The sequence below is a fragment of the Triturus cristatus genome, chromosome 2_1 (assembly GCF_964204655.1).
Source record: "Triturus cristatus chromosome 2_1, aTriCri1.1, whole genome shotgun sequence".
NCBI lineage: Eukaryota > Metazoa > Chordata > Amphibia > Caudata > Salamandridae > Triturus > Triturus cristatus.
In genome coordinates, this window is record NC_140581.1 from 1,094,126,737 (window position 1) to 1,094,153,244 (window position 26,508).

The 26,508-nt window shown below is 41.8% G+C and overlaps 1 protein-coding gene across 2 annotated transcripts in view; it reads left to right on the top strand.

Annotated features, from left to right (window-relative positions):
* The window catches only part of LOC146866418 (interleukin-8-like), a 65,580-nt gene that overhangs the window by 14,299 nt on the left and 24,773 nt on the right, over nt 1-26,508 (top strand). For both annotated transcript variants that reach the window (XM_085636483.1, XM_085636484.1), the window contains exon 3: nt 19,980-20,063. In XM_085636483.1, the coding sequence (XP_085492609.1) occupies nt 19,980-20,063 (84 nt within the window). The remainder of the gene's footprint in view (nt 1-19,979; nt 20,064-26,508) is intronic.

Here is a 26,508-nt window from a genome sequence, read left to right on the forward strand (position 1 = left end):
TCAGTGGCAGTTAATAGTTCCAGGCCGATTGCTCAAAGGGGAAAAAGCAGAAGGGTTAGGAGCTGAAGGACGAATTTGAATAATTTATTTTAAAAATGTGAAGATAGAGTCCACTGAAAGTTATGATGATAGCTACAACAGCATGAAAACAATATCATGGGATGTTTGACTACCTTCAACAATTGCACATTTTGAAGAGTGGAAATAAAACTATCATATGTTTTTAGTTGAAAATAAAAAGTGGTGAGTTTATACCTTTGGGAAAAATTATAACGGTGGACCAAGCTAATATTCTATGGACTTAGTTCACATATGTGTTGTCTAGATGGACATGCCAACCCAGACATCTCTTGTCAGATATACAAACATGCATTTTTCAACCGGACATAAAAATGCCCAAATCGCCCAGTGTAAATAAAGGATGCTATATAAAATGCAAGAATCCTTTATTTACACTGGGCGATTGGGGCAATTTTATGTCCAAAAATACAACTGTATATTTTTCAACCGAATGGAAAAAGACAAAATTGCCCAGTGGAAATGAAGGAAGCTTGCATACTGTACAGCATTGATTGATGCAGACTAGTCTGTATTACATTTTTATGTCCAGAAAAACAAATATGAATTTTTCAACTGAACGCAAAAATGCCCAAATTGCCCGGTGGAAATAAAGGATGGTTGCATATTATAAAGCATTGATTGATACAGACTGTATTAAAGTACTGGTCACTGGCTGATGATCGGCTGTTTCACACGCATTATCTCGCCCCTGCATCCCGTTGGCTTACTGGTTAGTGGCTGAGCAGAACCAAGGTTGACTCATGCTTTGTGACATTATAGGTATGGTGGTTGGCTGTTGTGGGACTGCTCTTGGGTTGGGGAGTTTGGGTTGTTTTGATTGTTGTTTGTCTTTGGAACCAGGGGGCGTTGGACTGGTAGGGATGGGATGCCTGGGAGTCCCTTTAAAGATACCTTTACATGACTTGCGCATGCTGTGATACGGTACTAATGTCCTTGAACATTCGGGGTAAACAACACTCAATACATAGATACCTGGTGGGATGGGGGTCCATTCCTGTGTTACAGGAGACTCATCTCATTGAGGTGGAGGTAGAACGGCTGCAGTGCTGGTGGTGCGGGCAGATATTCTAGATGACATATTTGGCCTACGCCTAAGGGGCTCTGCTCTGGGTGAGGGCTTGAGTCCCCTTTGAGGCAACACATGCACTGAAAGATAGAGGGGGATGCTACGTATTGGTTGAGGGAAAATTACACCGCAGGCAGATCTCACTTGGGTGCCTATACATGCCGCATCAAGACCAGTTGCGTCCCCATGGGTGCAGTATCTGCTCCCAAGGGGACGCTTTTTGGTGTGGCCCTGTTGCTGGGGAGGAATTCAATTGTGTGATTGACACTCAGGAAGAACACTCCACCCCTCCCATCCCTGGGGTACTAGCATTGAGAATGGCAGCAGGTAAATGGGACTGAATGAGGGACTAAGGCCTGGTGGATGTATAGTGGTCCATCATAACGCAGCCAGAGAATAATCCTACTACTCCCACATATAACAACTCCATATTCAACTTAACAGGCTTGTCTGCTCGGGTTGGTTGACCCATTTTGTAACACGGTCAGAGTATTTGGGTCACACAGCAGAGGGCAGAGCTTGGAAGCTCCTGGCCTTGCTCGTTAGGTCAGATGCACATGGTACACCCATCACACAGCTATGCATAGAGGACGACAAGACACTATACTCTCCCTGGGCCATAAAAATAACCTTCCGTGATTACTATACTCACCTCTATCGGCATCTGGACCTGTTCCCACAGGGGGAGTTCCAGGCCTTCCAGGACCTGGTCACTCTTAGATGTCTGCCATGGGGACTGATAGATGAACTGGGGAGGTCCGGTGACATCACAAGGAGTTAAGATGCCCATTGAAGACATGGCCACGGGTAAGACCCCTGGACCGTAAAGCTTGCCCACACAGTTTTATGTTACATAAATGGATATGTTAGCCCCCAGACTGGTATTGCGTTACACTAAGGACTTTACGAGGATTCTCTGTCGGCTACGATGAGTGAGGCCATGATAGTACCCCTCCCCACAGCTAGAATTACAGGTGCTACGGTGACTGCATTTCACCAGCTCTCCGTGCTGAACATCGACTTTAAAGTCTTTAGCAAGGAACTGGTGGCCAATATCCTGCCACATTTGAAGACACTGATCCATTCGGATCAAAATTGCTTTATTCTGACACTTAACATCTCCCTTAATTTGAAGCCACTTTGCAGTATCCTCTGTGGCCCTGTAGTTCAGGCTCTCCCTGAAGCCATGATCATGTCAGTTGATGTTGAAAAGGCATTTGATAGAATCCAGTGGGACTTACTCAATTAAGTCATGCACCACAAGGAACTTGGGCACTCCTGGATCCGGTGGGTGTGGCTGTTATATTATCTCCCGACAGCTAGAGTTAAAATGGGTGCCACAATCTCAAAGAGCTCTGCCATACTTCGAGGGACACACCAGGGCTACTCATTATTCCCTCTTCTATTTTCCATCAAAATAGAGCCATTGGTGGAACTGCTGAGAGGGCAGAGTCAGGGGCATAGTCGCAGGGGGTGGGAACATATTGTGTCCATGTATGCGGATGACCTTCTGCTATACATGGCGGAGGGCGCCTCAGCCACCAACCTCATGATGAGTCAAATCAAATAATGCTTTATTCTTTTATTGGAAAACCATCAAAGCAGACAATTAAATACATTCAGAATAAGACCATACATTTAAAAATTAAAATCTGATATAAAAAATACAAACATTGTAATGTATATTACTTTAAAATTGTCCTGGTCTATCATTAAAATATGCATAAATTCATCTAAGCGAATACAAAAGCACTGAAAAAATGTAATCTAATATAAGAGATACACACACTATAATGCATTTTGCTTAACTCAGACCAAAACCTTGAAAAGAAATGTCCTAGTTTTATACATAAAAGCATACCTGAATACATCCCCTCGAGTGCCAAAGCCTAACCACATCCCTTCCCACCAAGGGTACGAAATCACAGCTTGAAGGGTCAACCTCCCACAGACAGATGAGTCTCTTAGGTGACTTTGGGGCTCTATCAGACCTTCGGGTTACTCTTGCCAAGACTTGCCTATTGCCGTTTGTGGTGGGCCTACCACGCCCCCAGACACCCGCTGGACTTGGCTTGGCCCCCACCACCTTTAAATATCTGTAGGTCCAAGTGTATCATTCATTAGCCTTTTTTGCGGGAGAACAACCTGGGGTGGTGCTGCGCTCACTTAGGGCATGCATGCTCTTCTGGAGATCGGTGAAATTGCCGCTCATGATGCATATAACGATATCCAAGATGGTGATGCTCCCAAGACTGCTTTATTTCTTTGCAAATTTACCAGTTGATGTACAGGCACATGATTTCTGCAGGAATACTCACTCCTTAGAGAGCTCATTTGGGAGGGGGGCCATCACAGGGTGTCCCTTGCTACCCTCTGGAGGCCGTCGTCGGAGGGGGCCTGAGATCCTCTGACTTCAAGTTGTACTTTCTGGTGGACAAGCTCCAGTGGGTGTCTCATTGGCTGGGGGCTGCTCAATGGGAGGAGCACAGCCTTTTTATCAGGGAACCTCTTACAGGAGGGTTGCTAGCTAAGTTGTTGAGGCTGGCACTGAGGCTCCCAAGCGCTGGCCCCCTTCTTTCAGTGGCTCTATACTGCTGCCACCACTGTATTTGACGTACGGGGGTTCAGCCTTTATATGCCCCGGGCATGCCTCTGGTGGCTCTTCCATATGGCGAGCCTCTCTCATGCTTCTCGGAAGCACAATTGAGTGATTGGAACGAACCAGACTGACCATGGTGTGTGACTGCTTCATATGGGCATCCTTCTGGCTCTGGGAGAGAAGACATCACACATGAATCTCCCCCCAAGGCAAGTTTCTAATGTATGAGTCATTTGTATGGGCATCTAGAGACCTGTGGGGTGTTTGTGCCACCACGCCCCAGCCACATTAGGTGCTCCAACTACTGGTGACAACAGGTTCAGCCCAACATCTGGTGACTTGGTTTTATAGGGCCCTCAACAGGATGGTGAATTACCCCCTAGCTGGGCTGGGGGGGGAGGGGTGTAGGAGTCCATAGTGGGATGGGAAATCCCAGGCATGGAATAGCACAGGATATTGGGACACCACAATAAGATAACCCATGACTGAAATACATCCATTTTAACTACACCCACATGACATACTTGACGCCACACAGGATAAGGGCAATTTGCGGGGGAGACAGGAGCGGATGCCCCTTCTGTGTCCACTGAGATGCAAGCTTCTGTTATATGAGTTGGAGGTGTCCCCACCTTCAGGGCTATTCGTACGCTATACTGGCCCAATTGAATGAGGTCCTTACCCGTGCTATTGCGAATACGGTGGAAACATGTCTGCTTGGGCCTTTCCCCAGACCTAAACAGAAAAAAGTTGTCAATAGGTTCATGAACTTGGCGCTGACACTGGTCCTGGCCCAGATGAGAATAGAAATGGCCCACAAGGCAAATGGGACCCATTGTGGGGCTCTGGAAGACTGATGTAACCACATGGACAAGGGCAGAGGAGAGGGTCCTCAGGCAGGAGAAGGCCTGGGGTGTCCATAGACACCCCATAACTGGATAGTGAGAAGAGATAGCGGACAAAAGGGAACACCCCTCGGATGAGGCAGACTCAGATGGGGGTGGACTGACACCTCTGAGGATTCATATTCCAGGGAGGACTGAGCAGCGCCCTGGAGCCCCCCCACTCAGGTAAAAAGGTGTTTGACCCTCCTGCGGGCTGGTCCCCCAGCCTGACCGAGACCTTTCTTGCAGGATGGGGCTGGCTCTCGCTGTGCCCTCCCCCCACATATAATGTTGCACGGTGGCTCTGGCCGCTGGGGCCTCCCTTCTACCCCCCTTCTTCTCTCCCCTCCCCCATCTGCCCTGTTCACCTCCCCCTTAAACATTACTTGTTTCTCTTCCTCTAAAAGCAAACCGTTGTCCCCTTGAGACATTAGTTTTAGAAGGTTTGCCTTTGTTGGGATTTTTGGCTTTCTTGAGTTCATTCCACTTTACACTGGGCATTTCTTCTTTTGTTATTTTACTTTCTATACTTTCTCTGATCGCACACTTGGTCACTTCCTTCCTGATTTGCCTGCACAGCGCACCGACGGAGGCCCACTGAGAAGGCCTGCACTTGTATTGACAGCACTCTGGGAAATTTAGGTCGGGAGACGTACGCTAGATCTTCTACATCGAATGTGACGCGTCACCATACCCAAATGTTACATGGGGTGCCCCCCGACCCTAAGGTAATGAATGTGCCTACTGCTGTTATATATCACTGTATCTATCAATATTATATGAATAACAACATACAAGTTGATGCATATGTGAATGCAAATTATTTTATAAAGAAAAGATAAAATGCCAATAAACACAGTTTTGAAAAAAAATCAATGGTAGTTCTTCTCCAACCTCAGAAACTACTCCAGCCTCAAAATATATTTTGTAAGTCTTTTAAACTACATTTCACTTCATTCTCAAAATGGTTACTGAATTTTGGCACAATTAGTCTTTAATGAACTCCTTTTGAGTCTCTGCTAGGATGCAAAAACAATGTTACTGGACCATATCCTACTAAGTGCATTTTCAACAGAGCCAAACAATGTAAATAACCTTTTGCCATTCTGCAACCATACATGACTCGACTTTAACCTTCACAGGTGATAGAGTATATCTTCCGACATCATGGCTCATGCCAACCACACAACAACCTTGCCAGCCACAAATGCACAAGGTAAAACGAGGAACACAGATCATGAGAAATATCTCTGCTCCTTGGTTCTCTGAGGACCTTAGGGCCCATTAACAGATCTGTAGGAGACAGAAGAAAAATGGAGATCAGATTACGAGGAGGATGAGATGGTCCAATACCAAAAGTGCCTGGCAAACTACAAGGCTATAATATTAAAAGGAAAAAGCCTCCTACTTTACTAATAAGATTGAAGCAGCAAAAAACTCTATGAAAGTACTATTTTGACAGTCACCAAACTCGCAACAGATACAGCAAAAAACCCACAAACACCAGCCAATCTTTCTGTAATACCTTGGCGATTTCTATCTCTTCAGAAAGTCAAAGAAGTTTATAACAGGCTTTTGACCCTGCTACTGTCTCTCCCAGCGACATGACCTGCTCAGATTCCAGTGCTGTGGGCACTACCTCTAGTGAATTTATTCCACCGTCTAGAGAAGAAGTTACAAGATTGGTGAAATAAGCAAAATCCAGGTCTCCAAAACACCCTTGCCCCCCCCAGGGTTGCCATGTTAGCAGCTGACACAATTTTGCTGAAGGTAACAGACATTTTTCAATCAATGTTTAAGTCTGGTTATTTTCCCACAATTTGGGAGAAAGCCTCAGTGCTTCCTTTAATTAAAAAAAAAAACTTCCCTTGATCCTTTGGATCCACATAGTTACTGCCCCAATTCCTGTTTACCTATGCCAGCAAAGATCATAGAAAATGTCATGAACATACAACTAGTCGAGCATATTCAGTCCTACAATCTTCTGGATGCCACTCAGTTTAGCTTCTGCAGTATCACAGTAGAGAGACTGCTCTAATCAAAGCTAATGAGGAAATCAGGCTATCTCTCGATCTGGGAGGCAGAGCAGTCTATATCCTACTTGATCTATCAGTGGATTTTGATACCGTTAATCATAGGCTGTTGAGGGATCATTTAGCTAACCTCGGGATTACTGGAACTGCTTGGGAACTGCTTTATTCTCCACCAAGGCCGAGAACATTCTATTTGACTGGATGAATTTGTTTCACAGCCTTATTCTCTACTTTGTGGGGTCCCTCAGGGGTCCTTGCTCAACCCTATGCTTTTTAATGTCTATGTTATTTGCCTTAGGCCAATTAATAAAATCTTTTGGTTTTTTGCTTACCTCTTATGCAGACGACACACAAATTCTTGTCTCCCTGGCCAGTGGGACACTGTCATTGGGCACAATTTTGTGACTCTACGCAGGCGGTTAATGTATGGATGTGTGAGAATTGTTTGAAATTCAATTCAGAAAATAATGAAGTCATGCTCTTTGCAGCCCAATCCTCTTTCTGGACCCCTGCATGGTGGCCAAAAGATTTGGGTTCACTCTCCATTCCAGTTAGGAAAACCTGTAATCTGGGAGTCCTAATCAATGAAAAACTGACCTATACCGATGAAGTTAATGCTGTCACTTCTGCATCTTTTCAGACCCTCAGGATGATAAAGAAGGTAAGACCTTTTATTTCAGATCTCCAGAAAACGGTAGTCACATCCTTGTGCTGTCTAGGTTAGACTATTGTATGGTCTTTATCTCAATGCACACCAATATGTACTCAATAAACTTCAAACCTTGTAAAATGCTGTAGCTTGTCTCCTGCTGAAAATCCCAAAACATCATTACGTTTCCAAATCTATCCGGAAACTTCGCTGGCTGCCCATTATACAAAGAGTTATCTTTAAAGCACTTTGAATTGCTTTTAAAGCATTACAGTTTAGGTCCTGTTGTCCTAAAAAATCTGTTCCAATTGGTTCACTCAAAGACAGATCTTAAGGTCTGCACCAGCCAAATCTGCACTAGTGCCCAGATTTAAATGTGTGACTTGGGAAGGCTGAAGCTTTGTGATGGGAGCAACAAAAGCATGGAACACACTTCCCATGCATATCAAAGCCATGCAAAATGTATTGGCTTTCAGGAAAGCCCTGAAAACGTTGCTGTTTAGCACTGTTTAGGATCTCAGCTATTTCTAGTGCTCCTATTTACTGCTAATATAGCCAGTGCCAACACACCCTTGGGTAATCACGCGCTTTAGAAAGCAAATTAACATAACGTAACATAACATGATGCATCACTGAGCATGATGGCACAAAGCCCGGGGATACGAACCGAACAGGTCACACTGCCGGGAAGGACCCTTGATGATAGTTTGACTAAAGGGCTACCCGTGTCTCGGAGTCCCCAGAGATACGATTACTCTCCAGAGATGGGATGGAGTGAACACTGAACATAGATAAATTACCTACAAGAAGGTAGTTTAGGAGCAGCTATCTGCCCTAAAAATAAAAGTAGAGTAGGGCAATTCCCCCCCATGTCTTTTTTGTCCAGGGAGGATTACTATATTCTCTGCCCTGAAGAAAGTCCTGGACCATTATGGCCAATCAGGACTGAAACATGTTGGCTCTAGGGTCGTAGGACCATAAATATCCTGTCTGACCCCTATAATTATTATTTTAATATCCCCATCAGATCTACAATTAAAGGGATACTGGGATCTGGCGGTGGGTTTTTAATCTTTAACTCCCCCTGGCCACAGTTATCTAGCTCCCTGAAATACGGTTGAGCCCACCCTGACTTTTAGGCACCAGGGTGACCCTATGATGAAGCATGACACCACTAGGGTGTGTGAGGGTAATTAAAACAGAAGGATGTGTGTCCTTCCCCACTCTCTAGTGGAGAACAGCTCATCATTTTGAATAAGATCTTTTCCATCCAATGTCATACAGGGTTACTCTGGTAGACTCTGGTCAAAGATACGTGGAGTACGTGTTGTGAAGTAGCATCACTGAGCTAGTCACTGGAATGCTCCATTAATAATATGCCTGCATCAGTGAGTACTTGGAAGCCAAGACCCACCCTGAGGGCAGCGGCCTGGTGCTAAACCGCTTCATGCACTACAGCATGGCCATATGATAGAGAACACCTCAGTTCAGAACTCCCATCTGGGCCAAGACAAAGATTAATAAAATAAAAAAATGACCAGGCAGCCAGAGCACTAGCAACACTCTGGAACAGATTATGAGAACAAGATGGTGCCAGTTATCTTTGGAGAATGTACAACTGACCCTAACACACACATAACAATAACACAGGGATCTAAGAGCTTTTACTGGATTGCAGGGAGTAGTAGAAAGTTTTCAGTGACTCCAGGTGTCTTGTGTTCCCATTCAGAGTGGATATGGCCTGGCCGGTTGGCTTGGACTGTTCCTACTGGAGCAAGACCACAACTGACTGACATGTGATTGTCCCCAATTTGGAGTGGTGCAGTGGACAAAAAAGCAATGGACTGGAATGCTACTCAAATGATTGTCAATGGATGATACTTTTGCAAGCATTTGCCTGATCAAATTTTGTTGTTTTCCTGCATCTCTGGGATGCTGCTATATATTCTTGTTAGACCTACCCACTGTTGTCGGCAACATAGCAGGAGAGTAGGAAGATCACATACAGTTAGGGTCGTGCAAAATGTTCTGTTAAGCTCACACAATTTGAATGATTCTAATAATTTTGTGTTATGCAAACTACACAAAATGTCAACATTTATGCCAATTCAAAATATCACACATTGATTTGATGCAGAGAATTGGTTTGAGTAAAATTTGTCTCGATGGAGATGTTCAAGTGGAAAGTTTGATGCAAGAGATATTTTCTTTGTAAACCACTGTCTTGTTTAACTTTAAACAGATGACAAACCCTTGCATTCAGTTTTCCCTCAAGACACACCAAGTGCACTTTGCACAATTCACCCATAAGTTCTGTAATTTTCCAGACGTTTTGTGTAATTTGAAGAAAAAATATGTTTTTGTGTTTGCAGGTGATATTTCTTTGGCTACTCGGGCTGCAGCATGCAAAGTAGCCTGCATCCTGGAATCACGCAAAGCTCCAGAGGTTCTCAACAATACTAGCACAAAGGGGGAAGGACACTCTTTCCAGAAGATAGACCCTTACCTGTATGCTCTATCTTAAATTCCAGTGGGCGTTCCTGCAGACTATAAGACCAGCTGATACCCACCTCTCCCCGTGTGATCTGCACAAATATTTTCTTGCCACAGAACATTAAACATTTCCTCCAACAAATCAAGACTACTCCATAAACTTCCAAAATCCATGACATAGTTCATCAGTGCACATGCACCGCCTCCTGAGTCTCCCTGATTTTGCTCTCAATACCACTCTGTTACACGTGCAAAGATGCAAGCTTCTACAGTGTCTCTTGTAGATCACTGAGGTAAAATTGTTGGCTTGCTGTGGCACTCAGGACTCTGTATATCTGAGACATTACCATCAAAGTGTGCCAGGGAAACCTATTGTAGCCATTTGCACAATCCACACCACTCAGCATGTCTTTTCTGTCATGTATGCCTTCCCATCAAAGTTTACTTTCAATCCCTAATTCCCTTGGAAAAGCGGCCTAACAAAGCTGTCAGTGTTTTCTGTATTCAGTGCACTCCCTGGCTGACCCTGGGGCTCTGATCCCAGAGAAAATGCTACCTGTCCTTCCACACCATTGTCACTGTAGATATTATGCATAAACCCCTGATCGTTCACTCATAAAACCGATGATCTCAAACCCCTCAGTCAAGTTTAAACCATGAGATATAAATCTTACCAGACGTAATTTTCTTTCTCCTACCTTTATCTGAAATTTTGTTTAGCAATACTACATTTTTTGCGGCAATGCCAAGCTCTGCACGTATGAGAGAAGATGATCATAGATTGGGCATGGACTGCATGGCCCAATAGAGCTTCAGTCCTTAACTGTACTTCCACCAACAACCTGGTGCCCAGCAATGTAAACATGCTGACGCAAGCTAGACACAATTGCAAGAACCATGAAGGCAGGTCCATCTTTAATCAGGGATTCCAGCTCTGGGGCAACTTGGGCCTGATTCATAAAGGTAAACTTACAAGTTTGTGTAAGTTTACGCTTTTTCAGTATTCACAAAACTGCATTTTAATAGTAAGTTTACAAGTGTGAAGACTCCACCCCTACTGTGGGGCAGGATTTCATCTTTCTATGTTATGCGTATGGTAGGGCATGATGTACATCGGGATTTTTTGCAGTGACAAACAAAAATGTGTTCTTCTTTTTGCAAATCCTTCTTACAAACATAAAGAGGTGGCTGGTGTTGAGTGTTTTTTGTGATGGATTGGAACCCTATTCAAAAAAGCCACCCAAGTGTGGGCATAGAGGTGCATGCACACACAAGGACAGCCATCTTGAAATGGGTTGAAAGCCCAATCACAAAACATGGTGGTCACAAGCAGTGTGCACATGCAACGCAGTGCACTACAAACAGCCATGAGGGCCTGGTAGCAGTGTCTGGGGAGCTGCTGGACCCTGGAAAAGTTGAGTATAATTTAAAATAATAAAATAAAAGATATATTATAGAAAGAAAGCACATAGATGGCCCACAAGTCCCAGGCATAGAAAGGGGCAACTTTCTCTCTGATTGACAACATTGTGCTTTGGCAGAATGCAATGACTAACAGGCAACGGAACGTGGCTGATGTGGGCTGATCCATTGTACTATGTTGTAAGCTGTGGTGGGCAGTAGCAAAATCAGAATGACAACTGAACATGCCAATGGATGAAGAGAGCTATCTTAAGGCTTCTAAAAGTCTACTGTATATATGTTTTTCTACAATCAAAAATTAGTTGTTGAATGTTGGCTCTGAAGTTGCTGAAGTAATTTTTGCAATTGTGATGAGCTAATACACTATTTAGTTCAGTTACCCAGTTACTCAATTATTACATTTTAATTCCGGGGGCTGCAAGTTTCTATTGGTTGTATATTAATAAATTATCAAAGTTCACTACAGGTTCTCACCAGAGCCTGCAGATGCTCCTAACTAGTCCTCACTGTCTAATATTAGATCAAGATCAACTGGCCTAGACATTAACAGCATCAAGCGTTATTCTACATTGACATAGGATAACAGTCCTCTTCATGGAACAGAGACAGTCTTGTAAAGGATTAGAATATAGATTTGCAGGTAACCTAAACCTAATTCATAAATGTCCCTCTACAACTAGTCCAAGATTGCTAGAATGGAATTCTCCTCTCAATTGTATTGTGTTGATGACCTCAATATGCAGCAGTTAACTTGTAAAGAAATGAGTGCCGGTGCCCAGGGTTCTGGTCAGAAGCTCATGGCCTGTGCAAATCAATGTGCGTGTGTTGAATACCAAGGCTTCTGAGTCCTAAGTGCACATCACGCCCCCTTAATCCACTTCTAGACACTCCCTGACAGTCTATCTCACTTTTGGAGGTTCCTCCTTTCTCCTTTTGAGACGGTTGTTCCGTCTTTCTCATCCTCTGTCTTTCCTTTTTGTTTGTTTTTCCTTCTGTTGCTCTCTTAAGTGTCCGATGCAGAAAAATAGTCCCAAAAAAATGAGTGCCTGTGGCCCCCACCGGCAAACACCAGCTAAAATGAAGCACCGTCACTATGAACATTGGTATTGAAGTTAACCTTAATTCTTACCATTTTCAATGTAGAGTGTGTGAATTTACATCACTGAATCTAGGTCTGCTAGAACCCAATATTACTGACAAACATTCACAGCAAGCAGCTCGTTTCTAAATATCAAGACATTTCAATAGCATTTTGGCTTTTAGCCATTTTGTGACAGGCGTGAAATTAGGCAAGGGCTTAGTGACGTGCTCTAAAGTCTGAAACACAAACCTCCTTTTTTGAAGAGTATCTTTAGCTCTTGTTTTACGTTAGTTCCTATTTTTTTTATAATGTATGTAGTTTTAGTTGGGCATTATCAAAAAATATTTCTATACAGCTTGCACATTCTAGTGGATAGCTGTAAGAGCCAATAGGAAGATTTCGTTTTTAAAAAAAAAATAAAAATAACTGTTTTTCGGGTCGTTTCCTTGTTCCACTAAGTTTACAATTACATATCTTGCTGTCAAAATATAAGTTGTCTTTCCAGCGCTGAATGAAATGTGTGGAAGAGGTAAGATATTACAAGAAACATCCTCTCAGCGCTGACCTGAGGCTCAGGGGATCAAAGGCAGACATGCCTTCCATGTTATGTTACAAACGCAGCTACTTCTTCCCGAGAAATAACTGCGTGCGTCATACACTACTACAGCACTTTCAAAAATTATAAATGCTATCCCTAAATGACTAGCTGTGGTTTTTTGAAACTTTGATCACAATAGACTGTTTCTTGAGGAAAATTAACGTGATAGGAACTGAAAGGAAATAGGATCATTTTTATTCTAATTCCCATAATAATGGCACACCAACAGGTTCTAAGGAACTGTGAAATAGTTGGTGTTTGCCTTAGTATCACAGGTTCTTCCACTACCGTATTGCTCACCCATCTTAGGGGCATATCAACAACAACCGGCGATAATTATCGCTCAGCGCTCTTAGCGTGAGGATAATTATCGCCGGCTAGCGTGAATTTTTATCGCTGAGATAGCGTGCTATTAGCAACGCTTATCTCAATAGCGATAAAAATCTACACGCTAACAGGCTAACGTGAGATTATCGCTGGAAACCCAGCGATAATCACAGGTTACCTTGTTGATAGGGACAGGCAAACATAGCCATGATATCCTCCTTCCATAGGATCTCATGGCTAAGTCTGAAAATTAGCAGACGTAAAAAAGCAGCGTTAACCGCGGTTAGCGCTGCTTTTTTTGTCTCTAACAGGGTTAGCGACATTCTTGATAATAGGAGAAATGTCGCTTAGCAGCATTTCTCCTATTATTTTACTCTGAACGCCCCCTTTGCATCTCATTAGAGATGCAAGTGGAAGCGTAGAGTAAAAGGGTGCTAACTTGAAAATTTGCATGTTAGCACCCTGTTGTTGATAGGGTGCTAGTTTTATCTCTGCTTTTTTGGCTTTAAAAGCCAAAAAAGCAGAGATAAAGCCCTTGTTGATATGCCCCTTAATTCCATGCTGATGTCATTGCTAGGAATGCTCTCAGCACTCCTCACAAAGCATGGTCTATTTGCTAGGCAGTAAGGATCAAAGCTCTAGTTGGTCCAACGTTCATTTCTGAATCTTAGCCTTATCTACACTTAATTAGTTTGTGAGGCTATCTACTTTTTATCACTTACAGAACAGGTGTGTAAATACGTTGGCTGATTGCTGACACTTAAGATAATGGATTTCATTTTATTACTTCCACATGGACACATTAACTCCCAAGCAAGGTGCTGGAGAGATGCCTACATCCTTACAGCTATCCCTTCCGGTCAGATTTTTCCCAGCAGCATGTGGGGTGTTCTCGGCCACTGACTCACCAATTCTTGTCAGTTCACCTTCCTAGGAAGGGGAATCAATGTTCTTAAGGTCACCACCTGCCCCATTCCTGTCCCCATTCTAGGGATCTGCCTCTCAGGTTCTCTCACCTACTCAACCTCCCCCCAACTCAGTGCTTAATTTGAGCGGTGGTTTCCGGTGCTTGGCACGGGCACTTAATTGTCTGCATCAGTACCCATCACAGATTGCCACGTGGTGGTGCTGTTTTTTTAATTCAGATATGAGCACAACAAATGTTGTTTATTATTTCCATATACATTAAGAATGAATAATACCTGCTGCCAAAGCGATTCTTTTAACTTTGAGTTTTTGAAAATGTCAGAATTGTCACACTTGTGTGACTTATTAGCTATGTTGTCACTGTAATTGACGGCAGCAATGGGCAGCGCAAGCGGAAGTGCCCTGCTGACTAGAGACCTAGCACTTTTGTTTTTCAAATTAAGCACTGCACAACCCACCTGCCCCCCACTTTCAATATAGTCAGTACACCAGTGATCGATTAGAGTTTGGGACAAGTAGTTTCGTCCCAGATTCCTGCACCCGAACTACCCTTGTGCTAACTCCGGGACCACCAGCCATTTCCCTACGGCTAACAAGTAGCTGTGCTTGCTTATCATCTGATGGAGAATATCTCCTGAAGTGTGATATCTTCCAGTTCACTGTGAGATCAGCCTGTTGCTCTGTGACTTCTATCCCCTCCACGATGTTTGTCACACATGGGATATTGGGAGATTGCTCTGTGTTGTGTTCAATGGTCACCTTTTATTATCAAATATAAAAAATGATGAACACAGTATTTGCAGTAAATACTTTAACACATTTGTGAAAAGAGCATAGAAGTAAGCAAAAGGCACTCAGGGATTCACAAAGATAAACTTACAATTTTGTGTAAGTATACAATTGTTTGCTATTAACACAGAGATTTATGAGAACTATGGGGCATATTATCAAGAAACGGCATTAAAATTATCGCCGCTTTAGCGGCAGAAAACTGCAGCTAAAGCGGCGATAATGGGCTTGATAATATGCCGAAGAGAATTTCCATAGAAGCCCATGTTCTGCTGTCAACATGAGCTTCTATGGGAATTCTCTGCGGCATATTATCAAGCCCATTATCGCCGCTTTAGCGGCAGTTTTCGCGATAATTTAACGCCGTGCTGGATAATATGCCCCTATCCTTTTATGTGTAGAGACTCCGCACTCGTAAAGATACTACTCTTAAATCCCTTTATGAATAACAAACAATGTTACACTTCCACGAAATTGCAAGTTTACCTTCATGAATGAGGCCCGACGTTTTTTCCCCGGAGTTTTAAATAACGCAAACTTGACCCGAAGGTATCAGCACCAGTTGCATTACAGACGGAAATATTCATTTTTTTTTTGTTAGGCGCGGGGAGACTGTCATTTGCCGGGAATCACCGGATGTTGAGCGTCCCTGCTGAGACTCGAATCCGGTTTCCCCACCGTTGAGGTCGACTGCTCCAGCCATAAGGCCACTTAAATGACGGTTTTAGAATTAACATTTAACTTGCTCCAGACTCACAAGATGAAAAAAATACTAGAACATTTCGTGAGGATTGATGCTTATTTATTGATTTAATACATCGACAGAAATATGCAGTATCGTAGCAGGGTATTGCAAACATTTATAGTTTAAATATCGTAGAATATCTAAATTAATGGAATACATTTTCACAACTAATGGAAGATTCCATGTTTGCCACTATGCCAAATGGTCTTTGATATATATGCACATTGAAGTACTATGATAAAATAAGTAATTGGTAAAATACTGCTTCCATTAAATTACTTTAGGAACAAACATTGTGACTCAATGGCATGATCTGGATGTTATTGCCATTTCTATCTAAATCAGAAATTATAAGACAAACAAACAAGAACTGACATTAAGGGGCTGATTTCGATGTCAGGCTTCCGGCCAACACCTACTCAGTCCTGGGACGACCGACCTCTGGTCGGCGGTTCCGACCACCTCATTAGGATGCGACGGATCACTGTTCTGTCGCATTCCTGCATTTCCCTACGGGAGCATGCATTATGGCCGTAAACCAGCCGCAATACAGGCTCCTATAGGAAAATGGGAGGTGCAGTTCATCACTGTACCCCATGGCAGGCACCTCAAGGATCCCCCTCGTCGCAAGCACAAGTGGACCCTGCTGGGGGCCCCCAAGCACGCTTTCAGACATGGAAACCATGATGGAAACCGCCCTTGAGATTACTGGCTGGCTTCCGACGGGCCAATGGGCTTGTGGAGCCCATCAGTAGTCAGCCATAATAATGGGCCAGTTTAATTTACGACTGCCTAGATCATAATTAGGTTGTAGGGAAGTAAACTGAGCGGCCCATTACGATTTGGCCCTGAAGGCTCCGTCCGTCGGTCGGAGGCTTTATGGGCTGCATCGTAATCGGTGCCTAAATGTAAGATAGAGGTACTAAGAAGAAAACTCACAAGCAGATAATAATGCCCACTGTCTCAATCCGCCCTCCTAACATCGCTTAAAGTGGGGACCTTTTCAATGGTATTTACTAAAAGTTCAATGGAAAAGACAAAATTGAGGTGTTGATGGTAAATATTTATTGGAGGAAGAGTTCATTGATTTTGTGAGTATTCAGGGTACCGGATGCGAATTTCTGTTTAAGTGCAACTACCATGTAATTACGATGAATTACTACTACCTAAAGAGAGTTTCCTGTACTGATTTCTTTGGAGACATTGCTAACGGATCTTTTTCTGAATATTGTGTTAATTTTCTGTTTCGGGAATGAAACAGTTTGATGCTAAAGCCCAGTGAGTGAGGGTTTGATTCTGTTTTAAGTGTGTGCCACTGCCACATTTAGCACCATGTGGCGAACCACGTCATGGCTTGCAGATTCACAGTAGTAATATTAAGCCGATGCTAACAGTTAAGCACATCTCACCGACCCCTCACCCTAGTAAGAATAGATGAACATGAAAAGTAAGGTGCACTGATGGTAAAGCATTGCACCTGAAAATGCCTGGTTCACACCTCCTCAAAAATATTGGGCAAACAAGCAAGAAGGCAACTATTTTTTCAGCAGCAGGCTGCACCCCAAATGTTGTGTCTTCACAACTGATCCCACAGTTATCAACCAATGTAAACCAAACGCCTCATTTTGAGGTTGGCCGCAACAGGACATCTGGCAAAATTTGGGTGATGCCTCTTCACAAGCCTCCTGCATCCCATGCTCATATAGAGGTCAGGGAAGAGAGGTCATCCTTAAAAGCAGCTGCTATCAGAGTGAAGCAAGTGATTGCATCTGGCAGCAGACATGATGTTGGAAGCCACACCCTGTTGAGGTGTACCATGCCCCCCCCTTTCTTATTTCTTGCCAGGCCCACCATACAGAACACTGCAGATATATGGAACAAAATGAAGATATGAGAGAAGGTCTGTGGGTGTCTACAACTACATAAAGTAGATTAATTTAGCTCCAGAATATCATATAGCACTTAGATGAACGGCCGTTTGAAGGCCACTATCGAAGCTCTATCTATGAGCGTAGAGTCCGCGTTATTACTAAACTGATATTATTATATTAACTGAATTCTAAAGCAAAAAAACAAAACACTGATGACGCCTCACCTCCTCATGGTGCCAGAAAAGAACGGAAGTGAAAAACTGTCTCAAATATTTTACAATTAGATTGAACAATTTTTTTATATATAATATTTAGATGCACTCAAGTAACGTTATTTGGTGGTGTAACTCCATCAGCAAGTCTGCAATATCGCCAAGCAGTCAACCTGAGATGCATAGTTTTCTCCCCGCATGAGGGAGACATTGAATGTTTTCCCTTGAGAATAATAAACACCCTCATACATTTTCTAAAAGCAATGCTCTATTTTGGGGGCTTGACTTTAGAAAATTGGAAATGTTTTTGGTTTAACCATGCCTGGGCTAGATTTTATGACAAACAGATGTTGCTTCGGAAGTCCACCTGGAACCCGTGTGGTCTAATGAACAACAACCCTTTTTTTACCAATCCCTATAGCTTGCAATACCCCTGCCTTATGCTACAGTATTGATGACTTCGGCCCATGGTGAGGAACAGCACACAGGCAATACAACGCGTGCAAGACACAAGAATAGACATAGATAGAAGGGTTGGCATGAGAAGGATCTGCAGATATCATATCAGGGTATTAGAGAGCTAAGGCCGCAATCCCAAAGAACCACAAAAGGCTGTCCTTTGCAAAGTGCAGGAAGAGTAACCCCAACTATATTAATAGCTTTGCGTCTGATTTCTTGTGTTTGAGACTGTCATCAGCACCAACTTCAGTTTCTTGGTGCCAAATATGTGAGATTACATTGGTAATCCACATAATTTTGATCCTCACCTCTCAGTTAGCTTGTCATGCAGCCTGCTAGCTTTCCAGATCATCCTGCAACGTTCAGTTCTACCCTCTCGCCCCCCCCCACCGAGGAGGACTAGCTAAGGTACTCAGAGATCTCCACCTGTTTGGTGAGGATCTTTCAGACAAAAATGCATCTCCCTTGCCCCAGATGCACTTGTGGCAACCATGAATGCAAGGGTCCAGCTATTTTGTTGTTCAATTGGCATTCTGCTTCCTTTTTAGAAACTACAAAAGCAGTGGGTTGTATCTGAGAAACAAAAAATCTGTGCCCTTGACATGCAGACATTTTTCTTCCTGTGTAAAGCAACGTTTTTCTATGTTGCTACCCGACATACCACTCCTTGCATATAGCATAGTTTGAGCCACAAATTGTAGAGTGCGTGATCATTGAGCCTAGGCTAAGAAATATCTCACAGTAGGTAAGAATCAATTCTTGAGTCGCCCCCAAATTGAAGAGGTTTAATATTTTTCTTCATCCATTGTACTCCTGGTGATGGACACAACATTCTCTGCGAAGGAAATTTCCAGAAATGATCAAGACTATTAAAGGGTTAAAATGTCATACTAGTTGTCAGTCTGCTTAAGTATCTGAATTCAAAAGCAAAAACCCAAAACACTGAATGGTACCTCCTTATGGTGCCAGAAGGGAACGGGAGACAAAAACAGTCTCAAATTCCAAGAAGGTGTGAATTGGGAAAGACTGTACAACAAGACTGAACAAATGTTTTTTATATTATTTCGATACACTCACTAAACCAATGTCCTTGTAGCCAGAGGCAAGAGGTAGGGTTCAGAGCTCCATATGTATACACCATTTTCCTGCTTGGGAAGCCCATGCGAGGTTTCAGTATCTTCTCTATCAATAAATCTGCACCATGCCTATGAAAGTCAGAGAACAGTGGTTGAAATGTTTCAGATTGGAGAGAACATGTAAAAGTCAACCACGAGTAAGAGTCTAGTGATCAAACCTGGAATCGTGATAAACTAATTAGAAATTACCTTTTTCACCTATTGAGCCAATATTGGGAAGCAGCATTTGCCAGTTACTGGTTTCTGTAGGAATATGGATATGAGATTGTTTAAAATGACACCTCAGTCAGAGAACTGATTTGCTTCCAAGAAGGAACTATTTTGAGCAAAAAAGTACAGGAAGATCAGTTTAGGCTGGGTGTGGGTGAGTGTAGGAACTGACTAGCTCATTTTTTTGGAAAGATCAGATTCAGAAGGTGTTGTTGTCCAACCCTGAGATAACCATGATACTGCCCTTGACACAGTCTTTGACTGAGGGCAAAATATGGGTGAAAGAAGCATATTAGCAATGAAGTTAATAGTTTGCCAACTCAAGCACCTTAAATATAGCTACCAGTTGCATGACATGCAAAGATGAAACATTTACTAAAGGATGTTTTCTTTCTAGCGCAACGCTCAAGCAGGGAATGCAGACCTGCCTGGACCCCGAAGCAGAATGGGTGAAGCGAATTATTGACAGAATGATGAACAGGTACTAATTTGTGGTTGTGGTGATAGTGAAACATTCTTAACATAACCGTATCTAAATATTATGTGTTAGACTGCCCTCTGTTGTAATAGTCTTTACAGTCGAGGATCCTGTTTCTCATTTACCATTGCATAAAATCCAGATTAGCAGGATCACATATTATTTTGATGTCTTGATAAGTGACCATATTCCTACTGGAAAAGTACATCTATGTGGCATATGTGATCCCATCCCCCTGTCCACATCCCTTCTTGAGCATGCCCCGCTTCAGACGACAATGCCGTTTTTGGGTTTCTGCGTCCATCCTCTGGTCCTGTTATGCATTCCTATGGAAGGTCTTAAGCTGCCCACCAATGCTTCCTCTGACGGATACTGCATGGGAGGTTAGTTTGCATTTTTGAGTGGCACATCCCATTGCACTTGGCTTTTGTATATGTTTAATGAAGTCACCATGCTCCTAGGGTTTTTAGGTGCATATGGCGAACTTGTTATTACCCTCCACAAAAATGAGTATTTCATCCCATCAAGTAGGCATTCTGGGGTAACTGCCCTGATCTGTATTAGAAGCCATGACCCATTACATTGTGCAGAGAGATGTCTTAGGTTACTCCCAACCAAGACCTGTTGACCCAAAGAGTGACTTATAAAGAGCAGAGTGCTGCAGCTTTCCAAATAAACAAAATGAATGGGCTGCAGAATATAACATTTAAAGGGGGGTGCCCTCGGTCCCCTGGGGCAGGGAAAATGACCTTGACCACTCAGAATTCACTTTCAATATACACCTCTGCACAGGATTGTTTTGGCAACAAGGATTACAATTATTGGTAGGTTTCAGTTAGACGGGCAATGCAGAATTCAAGCCTGGCAATGTTAGAATCTGTAAGTATTCATTAAAAGGTGCATATTGCACATTGCATATCAGGCCGGTCTATCATCAGTACACCTCGGAAAACTTGCTTTGAAAATTTGTTAAGTTCAGTGTTGTGAGCAGCAGGCCAGCACTGTGCTATAGTTCAACATTGACTGGAATGGCTGATGTTGTGTATTGCTGCTCCAAGAGGAGGATATGCTAGTTGGGAAAAAGGACATATGTTAATCAGAATAAACCAGAGATACAGATTTATTTGCGTACATAAAAAAGAGATAGCTGGAGAGTTCTTGCTCAGTGTTATAGTTAAGTTTAAAGAAGATTTTATTGAAGAACAAAAAAGTTCCAATACAGTAGTAATATACATTTTGTAGGTAAGAATAAATTGCAAAACATTTCAGAAAAGTAAAAAAGGAGTAAAGAGAAAAAGAGAGAGAAGAAAAGAAGAAAAGAAAAAGAGATATCATCAGAAACATATTACAACAGTATATAATAAATAAACGGCAGAATAAAGAAAAAATGCAACTTCATAATACAAGAATTAATAATTCAACAAGAGTTAGAACAAAATTGGCAAGCTTCATACATTAATAATAACAGAATTATTAATAATAACAAGAAGATCAAGGAGGTTTAGATACTTCTTCCCTACAAGGGTTATGTAAAGGAAGGGGTTGGGCAGACAAGTTCAAAAAGGAGGTAATGGGTAACCATAATAAGTCCCTTTTAATTGCAAGGGAAATAGGGTGAACATAAGCTCTATCTAGTCTATGATTATAGCAAACCCCATACCACCAGGCTTGATAAGAAATAAGGGAGGTATCCTTCCAAGCTTTCGTGATCTGTTGAAATGCTACCGCAAGAAGGAGATCAACAATGGAGGTGTTAGCACTGGAGGAGGACCATATTTGTGAGAGACTACCAAGAAAAATATGAGAAAGAGAAAAGGGGAAATTGGTGGAGAAAATGGAATTAATTTGCTGCCATACTTTGCTCCAGAAAAGGTGAACAGCAGGACAGGTAAACAACATATGTTTAAGATCAGCCACCAAAGCCGAACAGGACCAACAGACAGACGGGATAGAAGAGTCAATGTGATGTAGTTTGCATGGGGTAATTAAAAGTCTATTGTATATAAAAAATAGAGTTTGGGTTGTATTTGCCGCTCTAGATGATTTCCTTTTTTTGATCCAAATGTTATCCCAGGTAGAAAAAGGAAAACTATCATCTAAGTCTGATTCCCAAGCACACTCCACAGCAGACTTCACTCGATGAGCAGACGAGTCTCGCAATTTTTTGTAAATTTGAGAAGCAGATGGGGAAGAGTGTAAAAATGGTAAGGAAATGAGAGAAGAATTATATTGAGTGGAAGTACCCGTAAGAGCATCAAAAGTAGCTTGAGCCGCCGTTCTTAATAGAGTATATTTGGGATAAGAAGAGAGGTGGAGAGAGAAACGGTCTTGAAGAACAGAAAAGGGGATAAAAGAACCATCATGAAAAAGCTGATGAGTCCATTTAAGGCCAAGAGATAACCAGTCATTCCAAAAAATAGATCTATTTTTAATTTTGATAAGAGAGTTATACCAAATAGGAGATTGTAAAAAACGAGCACGATCATCCAAGTTATGCAAAATAATAGGTTGAAAGGTCTTGCGAACATGTTGAAGGATGGGAAGAGAAAATTTCTTTGGAGCTTGCGACAATGAAACAAACTCTTCAGACGCAAAGGGATGAAGAAAGGAAGTTTCAACCTCTACCCACAAAGGACGGGAAGAGGGATCAGGAATGTTATCAGAAAGGAAAGAGGTAGAGTGGGTAAGAAAAAAGGAAGTATGATATGAGGAGAAGTCAGGAAAATTGACCCCACCTAAATGTTTAGGAGATTTAAGTTTAGAAAAAGACATTCTGGCAGTTTTGTTTTGCCATAAAAATTTAGATAATATGGAATAAATGTTCTTGTAATAAAATTTGGGGATGTTAACTGGAAGATTCGATAAGAGAAATAAGACTACCGGAACCAACATCATTTTGATAGAATCTAATCTACCCCACCAAGATAAGAACAAGGGATGCCATTGTTTCGTAGAGGCAGTAAGGGATGTTAGTAAATTTCTAAGGTTCAAAGCCACAGTATCCTTAATAGAAGGTGTAAACCAAAGACCAAGATATTTGATTTTGTTTGGGCTCCAGTGGAAGGAAGAAGCTAAGAAATCAGCATGAAAACAGAATTTATTGAGAGGAAGGATTTCGCATTTGTCTACATTAAGCTTGTAGCCAGACACTGATGCATAGTTCGAAACCTCTAATAAAAATGATGGGAGAGACGTATGAGGGTTCGAGAGAAATAACAGAATATCATCTGCGTACACAGAGATCTTTAACTGTGTAAAACCATAAGGGAAACCAGAAATTTCATCGTTTATACGAATCTTGGTTAGAAAGGTTCTAATGCTAAAATAAATAGGAGCGGAGAAAGCGGACAACCCTGCCGAACACCACGAAGAAGAGGAAAAGAGGAAGAGACAAGGCCATTGGCCAAAATAAAGGACCTAGGAGAAGAGTAGAGCATTGAGACATAGGAAAGAAACTTAGGGCCAAAACCGAACCAAGAAAGGGAAGAAAAAATAAATTGCCAGTTGACTCTGTCAAAAGCTTTCTCAGCATCCAGTGCAATAGCTGCCAATGACGTCTTATGAGAATGAGACTTACTTAAGACATTAAAGAAAAGACGGGTATTATCAGATAGATGACGTCCTTTGATAAAACCACATTGTTCTTTGGCGATTAATTGTGGAAGAATTATTTCTAAACGAAGTGCAAGGATCTTGGCGAAAATTTTGTAATCTAGAATAATTAAGGAAATGGGCCTATAGTTCTTACAAAAAGTGTGATCTTTACCCTCCTTAGGGAGAAGACAAATAAGGGCTTCCTGAAAGGTGCCCTCAGATTGTTGAGACGCAATAAAGGATGAAAATAATTGATGAATTCTTGGAAGAAGTAGGGAGGAAAAATGGGAATACAATTCTATAGTAAACCCATCGGGGCCAGGGGCCTTACCCCTCTTTAGAATTTGAATAGCCTCCAGAATATCTTTATGTGTGATATCAGCTTCTAAAGAGGAGAAGTCAACCTCTGAAGAGGAAGGTGGAGAAATGGAGGATAAATATTGAGTAATTTCAGACAAGACAGGAGAGGATTCAGGAGTATATAAACGTTGATAAAAATCCGTGAATTCAGCTAAAATATCCTCGTCTTTATGAACCACAACATTAGAGGAAGTAACAATGGATTCAATTTTAGTACGCTCTTTCTTAACTTTGAGGTATCTAGCTAAAAGATTACCGGCTTTATTTTGTGCAGTGTAGTATTTAGCACTAGACTTAAGTAAAAACAAATTGGCAGAGTCAGTAGAAATTTTATTAAAGGAAAGTTTAGCCTTAATAAGATCATCTAGGACAGATTGTTTCTTAGAAAGATAAAAGGAGTGTTCTAATTGTTTAATTTGTGCGTTAAGCAAATGAATAGATTGAGAGGCTTTACGACGCTTACGGGCAACAAATGTAATAATGAAATCTCTAGAAGCGGCTTTAAATGTATACCATATAAGGTAAGGGGTTAACTGAGCCGAGTCATTTTCCTCAAAAAATGAAGAAGCAAAATCCATAAAAGCTGGTGTAAACTGTGGGTCCAATAAAAGAGAGTTATTAAACCTCCATCTCCTTGTACCTTTCATGGGGGGGAGTAAATCTAGACTTAAAGAGACTGGGGCGTGATCAGAAAGTAAAATAGAACCTATGTCAGAGTGAGTAATGAGTTGAGTGAGGGCTTTGGAAATGAAAATATAATCTAATCGGGATTGGGAAGAGTGGGGAGGTGAGTAAAAAGTGTATTCTCGAAGAGTAGGGTGACAAAGCCTCCAAGAATCAACAAGGGCTCTTTGAGAAATAGTGGAGGTAAACAAAGAATGCATGTGGGAGGGGGAGAACCTAGAATCAGATGTTCTGTCCAAAAAGGGGTCTATAACCATATTACAGTCACCACCCAAAATCAGATAATCATCAGTGTGTTGCATGAGCAGGGAGAGAATATGGGGCCAAAAGACTTTATCCGGAACAGTGGGAGCATAAATAATAATAATAGTCAGAGGAATTTTATTAATCAACAAAGAGACTGCTACCCATCTACCATCTGAATCATTATCTTGCTTGACAAGATGAACATCTAACCTCTTATGACATAAAATAGCGACTCCATTACGCTTCCCAGACCCAGGAGAGGCAAAAACATGACCAACTCACTGACGACGTAATTTAGGAATTTCAGTATCTTTAACATGAATTTCTTGTAATAAAACAATATCCCCTTTCAAACTTGCTACATGAGACAAAACTCTTTGGCGTTTAATAGGTGAACCAAGACCTCTAACATTCCAAGATAGAATATTCAAAGACATCTACAGATAAGGAAGAAAATGCAAATGGAAAGAAAACAGAAAAGCATGAATAATTAAAAACTGGATAATAATCATTACATTTGTAGAAGAAGGAAAAACAGAACATTGCAGGGAGAGGAAATAGTACCAAATACAAAAAAGAAAGAAGATACATAACCAAGTAAATACAACTGAAGAACCGCTATAAACACATTGTATTGAAAAGGCGAAGAAATCAGAGAATAAAGAAAGATTCGAAATTGAAGCAGGTGAAGAGAATGGGAATAAACGGATGAAAAGAAAAAGCAAAAAATAGATTGAAGTACATGGTTAAAAAGAAAGAAAGAAAGAAAAAGGAAAGAACAAGAAGTAAGAATAAAGATAAAAGAAGTGAGACAATGGTAACAAAAGAAGGTATGATAAGCAAAGGAAGACAAAAGAATAAAGAGAGGAGAACAACAAAGCAAAATAAACCAACTCCATAAACATAAGAACACATTAGCAAAAGACATACCACAAGAGAACAAGAAAGGATGAGGGTGTTGGAACCACATCAGGGAAATGGGACACCGAACGGGAAACCGCAGGACAACAACGACAGGGAGGACGTCATCCAAGAAGACTGAAGAAGATAACATACCGAGGCCCAAATATCCAAAACTAAAGAGAAAAAGACAAAATACATATATTAACAGTGTAGAACATTAAATCCAAAAACAGCAGAACAGCAAGCAATCTACATGAGGAAAACAACACAATTACAATCTGGGTACATCCATAGAATCATGACGACATGTGTTCAAAAATTGTTGGAGAACAGCCGGGTCTTCATAAGATGTAGTCTTGTTGTTATATGTCACTTTAAAAAGGCAAGGATGAAAAAGGCCATATCTAGCATTGAGACTTCGAAGAGCAGGCCTCATTTCCAGGAACCTTTTCCGACGATCTGCAGTCACTTTAGCATAATCCTGAGTAAAAAATACATTGGAGCCATGCCAAGAAATCCTTCCTTTTTGTTTGGCAGCTTGGAGTACCTTGAGCAAGTCAGTATATTCCAGAAAATATAAGATAACACCTCTAGGTCTTGTTGAAGAGGAGGAAGAGGCAGCCATCCGGCCCAAACGATGAGCGCGTTGAATGTTCAAAGG